General features: G+C 58.2%; 2 protein-coding genes across 3 annotated transcripts in view; both read left to right on the top strand.

Moving 5' to 3' along the window:
• Positions 1 to 8,727, top strand: part of CTSV (cathepsin V) — a 551,781-nt gene that overhangs the window by 412,509 nt on the left and 130,545 nt on the right. The gene's annotated exons all lie outside the window — the stretch shown is intronic.
• FBP2 (fructose-bisphosphatase 2) overlaps positions 2,418 to 8,727 on the top strand; it is a 36,438-nt gene continuing 30,128 nt past the window's right edge. The window contains exons 1-3 of one of the 2 annotated variants that reach the window (XM_076008537.1): positions 2,418 to 2,866; positions 6,770 to 6,932; positions 8,531 to 8,623. In XM_076008537.1, coding sequence (XP_075864652.1) covers positions 2,697 to 2,866; positions 6,770 to 6,932; positions 8,531 to 8,623 — 426 coding nt within the window. In that variant the 5' untranslated portion in view covers positions 2,418 to 2,696. Of the gene's footprint in view, positions 2,867 to 4,485; positions 4,841 to 6,769; positions 6,933 to 8,530; positions 8,624 to 8,727 lie in introns of those variants that run through there. The other variant, XM_076008538.1, reaches the window with a different exon arrangement.

The raw sequence follows: 8,727 nt of genomic DNA, 5'->3' as shown, positions 1-8,727 counted from the left end.
TCCCACCCTTCATTGCCACGCTGCTTCTGGTTTCCCTGGAGAACCGAGGTGCGGCCACTGTGGTACAGCGGGTGGGGGGGAGATGGCGCTGAGGGGAGAACGGGCCCTTCTGCCCACTGGGAGCCTGGCGAGCTGTCGAGAGGGCAGCTGGCACCAGGGGCCTGGCGCTGGGGTCAGGGCGGCCTGAGGCCAGGTCCCGCCCTGCCACTGCGCAGCTGTGCGCGTCTGGTGCAGACCAGGCAACGCTCACCCGCCGGTATCCCTCCCGGACCCACAAGAGACGACCTTCCCCAGCCTGGCGTGCATTCGGGTGGCGGCCGTGGGTTTGGGCCAGTGGGGAAGGGAGGGTGGAAATGGCATCTACAACTCCCAGGCTGACTCCACTGACAGTCCTGCGTCCTCTCTTCCCTCCACGCCAGCTCAGAGGCCGTGCATTTCAGCGACAGGGCCACGGTGTGGCCGGAGCCTGGAGCCTGAGTTCCCGCCCTCTTGACACCAGCTGGGACAGGAAGGAGAGACAGACCTCCCTGTATAAGCGACTGGGATTTCAGGCTTGTTTGTTACTGCAGCATGACCCAGGTGATGCTGACCAGGCTGCACGGAGCTTGGTGATGTTCTTTTAAACCTCTCTGAGCCTCTCTTTCTTCATTTGTGAAATGTGATCATAATACCTGTTGTTGTAGTCAAGGCCGTGGTCACTGTAGGGCTAGAAACCCGCTCATCCTGGTAAATCTGAAAGGGAGTTTGTTGGAAAGCTTCAAGGGATCTCATGAAATCCAGGTCCCCTGCAAGCCCGGCCCGAGGACGCGTGTCGCTGGTTACCGCAGCAGCATCCGGCTCATGGATGTCTCTGAGTCTGAGGCCCAGTGCCCAGGAGACGGAATGTGATTGGCTCCGCTTGTGCCAAGTGTCCATCCACGGTCAATCAGCTGCAGCCAGAGACCAGGGTCACATAGGACAAACGCGACCTTGAGGTTTTCTCTTACGGGCAGGGGGCGTTTTGTCTGAGAGGGGAATCGGGCCTCAGCAGATGCCTGGGCGACGTCCGGCCTGCTGTGAGCAAGAACGCCGAGGCTCCGAGAGAAAGCGTGTGCGCGGATTCCACGACAGGGCGGACGCAAAGCGTCTTAGCGGAGTTTTGCTAACAAGAATGGTCCCTCAGCTGGTGCTGTAGCGTCACATTCTAGATTCCGGTCTGGGGTGGAGGCCCTGCCCTGCGTCCTGCTCTAAGACCCTGTAAGTCTTCACAGGGTCTGGTGGTCCCCGTTGTTTAGACTCAGGCCCGTGCGGGTGCTGCTCCAAGCCGAGCACGGCTGTGAATAGCTTTGGGGTACCCAGTGTATCAGCGGTGCTGAAATAACCACAGGGTGGATGTTGCTCTCTTCCTCTGGGCTGTCGCCACAGCCACTCCGCTAGTCCCCACCCTGTTGTGTGGTCTGGAAGAACTTTGGCATTTGCTGAAAGGTCAGCAGCTGTGATTTTGGTTCATGCAGGTAACTTGAAATTGTAACATTTCCACGTAGCTGCAAAGGGGTTCGGCAGCTGTGCCGGTCAGCCTGGGCTGGACGGTGGCAGAAGTAGGTGGCCTTCCTGTGGAGCCCTGTATGGGCCAGAGCCAACTTCTATCAAATGGCACTGCCAGCTGATCCCCAAATCATCCTCCTGCTCTTTCCTGACACCCACAGAGTGCTCGGCCCCGATGCCTCTCCCGAGATCTGTGCCAAGACACCGGTTTGCTTGTGTCACTTCCAATTCATTGTGCACAGATAGGCCTACAACACACAACCAAAACAACTTTGGGAATGGCCAATACATACATGAAAAAGATGCTCGATATCACTAATCATTAGGGAAATGCAACTCTAAGGCTCAGTGAGATAACATTTATATCCATTAGGATGGCTATTATTAAAAAAAAGAAGTGACAAGGGTTGGTGACAATGTAGAGCCATTGGAACTCTTGTTCATTGCTGGTGGGAATGTTAAATCGTGCAGCCTCTGTGGAAATGGCATCACACCTCCTTAAGAAATTAAATATATAAAAGTGCACAGAGAAATTGGTAAAATTACACTAGTACTCAGCACTATGCTAGGAATATAATAGTTTTCTTCTGGATTTCAATATCCACTGTGGATATCCGCCCAGTGATGCTTGCTCACAGGACATGAAACGCATCCTTTCCAGACTGGTTGGAAAGACCCCTGCCACAGCGGTCCCAGGATGGCCATTACTTGACTGTGTGACCTCTGCCCCAGATAGGACCCCTGCCAGTCTGCCAGCTGCAGCCACGGGACAGCCAGGTTCTGTGAAGAATCCTTCTGACCCTGGAATAAAAGGCTTTCATGGATCATATTTCATCGGCTGCATTTCTCACTCCCCACCTGTTCCTAAATGGCTGCCTGTCAGGTCTTGCGGGAGGGAGCTCCCTGGGACAGAGCAGGTCTGTGTTCCCGGCAGCCTGTCCTGTTTACAATCGCTGCGCTTCTCTGGCAGCCACTGGTCAGTGAGATCAGAGAGATTTCCCTGAGGGCTTGTCCAGTTCTTTCAGCCACGTGGGTTGGGCCCCTTTTCCTTTAGGGCCCTGGCACGGCCAGCACAGTTTTCTTATCAGCTTCCACACTGCGGAGCCACAGCCCTTGGCGGTAAACAGGGATTTGCACGGAGAAAAGAAGGATTCGAAGCGATTCCAGCCACAATGACGGACAGAAGCCCCTTTGAAACAGACATGCTCACCCTGACCCGCTACGTTATGGAAAAGGGGCGTCAGGCCAAAGGGACCGGGGAGCTCACCCAGCTGCTGAACTCCATGCTGACGGCCATCAAAGCCATCTCCTCGGCCGTGCGCAAGGCCGGCCTGGCCCACCTGTGAGTCCGGGGGAGCGGGTGCGGGCAGGTGCACGGAGCACCCTTGGCTCAGGCGGGGGTGCAGAAACTGTAGGTGCTTGGGCAAGAAATGGGCTCCAACGATGATTGGCCTTATGTGCCCCAGAAGCAAGTTGCATTTTAAGTTTCTATCTTGTGCTTTGATGAAAGGGCCTTTTCCTTGTTTCAAGAGAGGAACAGAATACTTCAAGGCACATATTGTAGTAATATATACGTGTAATTTTTCCAGTTACTATATTATAGCGATAACAAGTGCAGTGGCTCGTTGCATTAAAACACGTATTGGATTATCACGATTCGTATTTGCGTAGCGGGGTTCCCACCGTCACAGAGAAGCAGAGGGGAGATTTGAAACACCCTTTCTGTCCTTGGCAGATGCTAGCGTTTTATTGCCATGGCCTCTGCAGTAGGTCGGGAGCTGGAAATCATTCAGGAAGCAGAACACTCTCCCGCCCCGGCCCACGGCCCTCACCACGGGGGGGAGTGTTTTGCGGCTGCCTGTAGAGTTTCTCTGTGACTTTCATCTTCGTCTCCGCTGGGCGTGCAGGGAGCCGGGAGGCGCTGGGCCCGGCAGGGGCGTGCACAGGGTTCCTCCACCCGGTTCTCTTGGGTGCTTTCTCCAGGCACAGCACGAGGTCAAGTTCATGCTACCGCCGCTGATGGCCACAGCCAAATACCCAGTTTCAGTCTGTGATAACTCGACACTATTTCTTTGGGCTTCCATTTTCCTTGTGATTCCAGCGGAGGTTGGAGTGGAAGGGACCCATATTTTGGGGAGAAAGGGGGACCGAAAATGAAAAGTCAACAAAGTTTAATAATTTAAAACATTTATTCTGGACAATTTAGTGCTTTTAACACAGAACAGTGATAGCATCACATCACAAGGTGTGCTTATCAGACCCCCACAGGCTTCATGCGTATAAGGTGTGGTGACCCAGTCACGGGGCCAAGTTAGGGACACATGACGCTCGGCTTTCTGTCCCGTGTGGGGACGCCGTGGCTGTGTCACTGCCGCACTTGGCAATGATGGCCACGCTCTGCACATCAGGCTCCGCCCTGCCAGCCTCGTGTCCTGCCTGCTCCTGCGGGGCGATGGCCCTGCTGAGTGACATCCGAGGGACATTGGGGCTCCCTGTGTACGGACGGCCCTGCGGTGCTCAGCGCAGCCGCCTGCCGACCTCCGGGATGTCCCCCACACTGACCAGCTCCCCCTGCGTGGGGCTCTGGGGCAGGAGCTGCCGTGGCAGTTCCTCACTCACCTGCCACAAAACTCGGACTGTGTTGCAGTTGAGTGTCCAGACGGAGCAGCCCTGGGAAGTGAATAATTAAGGTGCTCGTCTACCTTGGCGTTTCGCACCGCGGATCACGGGCAGTGATTTGGTCTCCTGGGACTTCAGGGTCCGCCTTGTCAAATGGAGAGGATGCCAATGGCTTCCAACTCCCAGGGTTGTTGCAAGGCTGCCTGAGTCCCTGGGACGGCGACGGCGACCGCGCCAGCGCCCCCCTGTGGCAAACGCGAGGACTGCCGGTTACCGCCAGGGTTCCAGGCCCGACCAGGAAATTTGCCGGCTGGCTGATGCCACCGACTGACCGCCAGGGGGCAGGCGTGGCCCGCGGACGCGGGGGAGGCGCCACTGTCTGGGCGGCTGAGGCTGGAGCCCCGCGTTCTGCTACTCACAGGCGTGGGTCCCCTGCCCCACGACTGACACCCAGAGTGGCAGCAGGGGAAGCCCGCCGGCTGGAAACTCTTTCTGCGAAGACGCTCAGATCATTTTAAAAGGACCCTGGAATTGCTTCCCGGGGAGCAAAGCGGGGGCCTGCGTCCCGGAGCAGCCAGGCTGCTGCTCAGACTGGGACAGTCACTGCTCCCCACTGTCCTGTGCAGGGGCCTCAAGCCCTCACTGCTTTGTTCCTCCCTGCGGGAGCCACTTCTCAGCGAGGCTGGATGAATGCAGGGTAACCTCAGGGAGGGTCTCCCTTCCCCCTCTCCTCGCTGTGGGGCAGGGAGTGGGGTGCCACCAGGAGCCTCTCCGTGGCCTCTTCATGGCCACACGGTGGGACCCGCCTTTCAGAGCCCTCAGCGAGCTTCAGCGCTGTGTAAAACGCTAAATGCCGCCGCCCCTTGGCCAGGGCACGCTTTACCCCCGCCCCAGCTTGGAGCTGTCGTGGGCAGTCGCGTGTCACCCCAGTGAGTTCTGTCCTGGGGAGGCGGGGCTGCAGGCCGCTGGGGGAGGGTGCGGGGTGGGGCGGCGGTGGAGGAGAGTCTGAAAGACAGGGCGGCGTTTCTCAGCTCTGTCCCCGCAGGCCTCGGCCGGCTCCTCCCTGTCCAGGCGGCTGCCTCGGCCTCCCGAGTTGCACAGCAGCGCCGGGGCCCGGCCTTGGGCTCTGTGCAGATGACCCCGCGTGGCCGCCGCTGTTTGCTTGCGTTTGTCTTGGACCCGCAGGAAGGTCGCGAGGCCAGGCTGCGGCCAGCGCTGTTCTCAGCACAGCCGGCTCCTCACAGCCCAGCAGTCAGACAGCACAAGCCGGGCGGGTGCGTGGGCGGCGGCTGTCATTCCGGAGGGGACAGGGCGGGAAATGAGTTCGCCCCAGCTTAGGGTGCATGGCAGTCCTGACCTTGGCTGCCTGTGACACCCACCCGAGCGTCCTTCAACAAACTAGGGGCATTAACGTAGGGGGAAGGGGATGACTTCTTGCCGCCCTCTCTCCCAATCCGGAGCACGCACTGTCACCCGCTGCCCACCCGGGCTCCGTGGGAACAAGGGCAGGACGGTCCTGCCCGCAGCAGGCAGACGGTCCTGCAGGGAGGACTCACGTGAGGACATGCGCCGCTGTGGAGGGATGGCAGGGAGTGCCCGCGTGGGGACGCACAGGAGGACCAGGGCGGCTTCCTGGAGAGCAGAAGGCGGAGGGGGAAAAGCTAACAGGGCAGGGAGCGCTGGGCTAAGGAGAAAATAAGTCACGACAGAGTTAGGGGTCGGGCTGCCACTTTAGACAGATGGCCAGGGAAGGCCTCCCTGAGACACGATCTTGGAGTCCAGGCTTGAGTGGGGTGACAGCTACGTGTCCCCTGAAGGAGAGTGTCCCTGGTGGGGCAGCAAGGCCAGCAGGTGGCTGTCATAGGCAGGTGTGTGCCTGGAGTTTTCGGAGGCTGAGGGTGGCCCAGTGGGCACGAGAGGGCCAGGAGGCCGTGCCACCACGGGACAGGGCTTCCAGAGTGGGGCCTGAGGCCCACGTGGGGACGGGGCATAGCCTCTGCGTGAGGGGAGGGCGCCTGTGTTGCAGGAGGGCCCCCGTCGCTCTGCTGAGAACATGCTGAGGGGCGAGGGTGGGACGGGAGACCCTGCCCACTCGTGCTCTGAAACCTGGAGCCTCTACAGAGCCGTCACGGAAGTTCCTCCTGCTGTGGCTTGGGGTGGTTTCGAGAACAAAGCAATAAGTCAAGTCGGCCCTCAAATTTCCTCTCAGTTCTAGGAAGGCCAGGCCACCACAGGGCGATTTGTACCCGACGCCGCAGGACGCTCTGCGGGGAGAACTGCAAAGACGTGAAATTCCAGTGCTGGAAGGCCGCGGTCCTTTGCTTTCAGGAGTCCTCGATTATGGTGACATGTCTGACTGCACGAGCTCCCACCTCCCCTCCCAGCGCATGGCGGGCTGCGCTTCAGTGAGATGGGTTCGGCTCCCCGCCGGGAGGCTGAGGGGACAGGACCACATTCCCCAGGTGCAGAGGAAGCGAGGCTGAGGCCACCACTGGGACACCGTCAACTGCTTCTGCACCTGTAATGTGGAGACTCCAGTCAGGAAAGAAAGGGGGGAGGCAGGGCTGGTGTGTGGCACCAGCGGTTCTTTCCCTCAGTGACTTCCTCCAGCCTTTTGTCGTCGTAGGTACGGGATCGCAGGAAGCGTGAACGTGACGGGAGATGAAGTGAAGAAACTGGACGTGTTATCCAATGCCCTGGTGATCAACATGCTCCAGTCCTCCTACAGCACCTGCGTCCTGGTCTCAGAGGAGAATAAGGACGCCATTATCACAGCCAAGGACAGGCGGGTGCGTCCCGGGGCCGCAGTGCCCCTGACAAACAGCAGGTGGTGCTACTGAGCGGGGGAGAGCCTTGTCCTGCTTTCCTGTAGTTGCTTGGGATTTCCTCTGTATCCTACATTTGTTTTGGGGAAACCAAGGGTTGCGCACTTCTTTGGTAGGAACTCTTATGGTTACTAGTTAAAGAACACTCCACAGTAGGGCAGTGGTTCATTCAAGACATAAGTCTGAGAGATTTGGGAGTGCCCAGAGGTGGGGGTGTCCATGGCTGTTCACTCAGTGCGCCAGTGACAGGTGCCCGCACCTTTGGGGCTGGAGCTCCTGGAACCCAGTGAAGAGTAGAGCTCCTGGGAAGAGCTGCACCAGACAGCCTCTTACTCTCCCTGCCTCTTCTCATCTCCGCCCCCACCCCACCCCCACGCCACACTTCCCCTCCCGAGGGGGTTCTGGGCTCAGCAGAGATTTCTTCCTGCCTGAGAAGCTGTCAGACTAATATGGGAAAGAAATCATAAAGATCCTGTGCTCTTGCCTTGATGCGATGGTGAGTCGGTTAGCGCAGGGCATGGCCGGGAGGGTCCATGTTCACTACGGGCTCGTGAACAGCCCTTCACGGAGAGTGTTTTGAGAAACACTGGGCGTTGCCTTCTTCCATACATGGGGCACTGGGGACTGGGGCCCCTTTCTTTGTGATTAGCTGGAAGGATGGAAAAGATAAGTAAAGCCAAATTTATTAAGCCCCTACTGAATGCCAGGTAACATGAACTTTTACATTTGTCCCACACAATTTAAGCTAAATTACAGCTGTTCTTTTCAACTTTCCTTTTCGCCTGGTATGACCCTCATTTCTGTCTCCAATCTAACCTGCATAGATCCTCATGCTAGTTCTTGAACACTCCGCACCTGCTCATGTCTCTGCCAAAAATTCCCCTCCCTGGTTCTGTGTGTCTTCATTCCTCAGTTCCGGTCAGGCCCCTCATCAAGGGTTACCCCTCCCGCTCCCCAGCCCCTCGCCCTGCTTGGTTTTCCTTGGGGTACTTAGGTAGACAGACCCAGAGGCCCTGGGAATGTTGTTCTGAGATTTTCAGAAGTCTTTTGGCAAAAATGCTCCAAGATGAAAAAAGAAAACCTGTCTGGGGACTGGCCTGGACTGATCCCCACCCTATAGCTGACCTTACTGTGGACATGAGTGGAGCCGGCCCTGGGCGTCTCTGAGTGGCAGCCCAAGTTCATCTTCTGCTTCCGACCTCTTCCTTGCCAGGTGCCAACTCCGGACCTGGGCTCCTGCCACTCCCAGCAGCTCTGAGCCCTGGTGGGCCCAGGCGGGAGGGAGGGTGGGGCCAGAGCAGGCCAGGGAGGAGAGCCACTGGGGGGTTCTCCAGCCCCCCCGTGCAGCATGAGCTGACCTGTGTAGGGCAGGGCGGCCCTGCCTGCGGGAGTCCTGTGTGCGGGCGCTGCCCTCCACACGCACTGGCGCTTTCTGATAAGGATCCGCCATGGCTTAAATCTCTCCCTGGAGCGGCGTTGTCTGCCACGCACGGCCCTGACACAAAGCAGTGGTGCTGAGGGTAAGGCGTTCTGACCAGGTGCCTCTTCCCTCTGTGGTTTAGGGGAAATACGTGGTCTGCTTCGACCCACTGGACGGATCTCCCAACATTGACTGCCTGGCCTCCATCGGAACCATATTCGCCATCTACAGAAAGGTGAGTAGACAGGCTGGCATTCACGCCTCCTTCCTGTGGCGGTTTCTGGAAGGTTCCTGTGCTGAGAGCTTTGAGTTTGGAGTTCTAACCTCTCTGCTCCCACT

This window comes from Microcebus murinus, chromosome 12, assembly GCF_040939455.1.
Source record: "Microcebus murinus isolate Inina chromosome 12, M.murinus_Inina_mat1.0, whole genome shotgun sequence".
Lineage (NCBI taxonomy): Eukaryota > Metazoa > Chordata > Mammalia > Primates > Cheirogaleidae > Microcebus > Microcebus murinus.
This window is presented reverse-complemented; position numbering and strand designations above follow the sequence as displayed.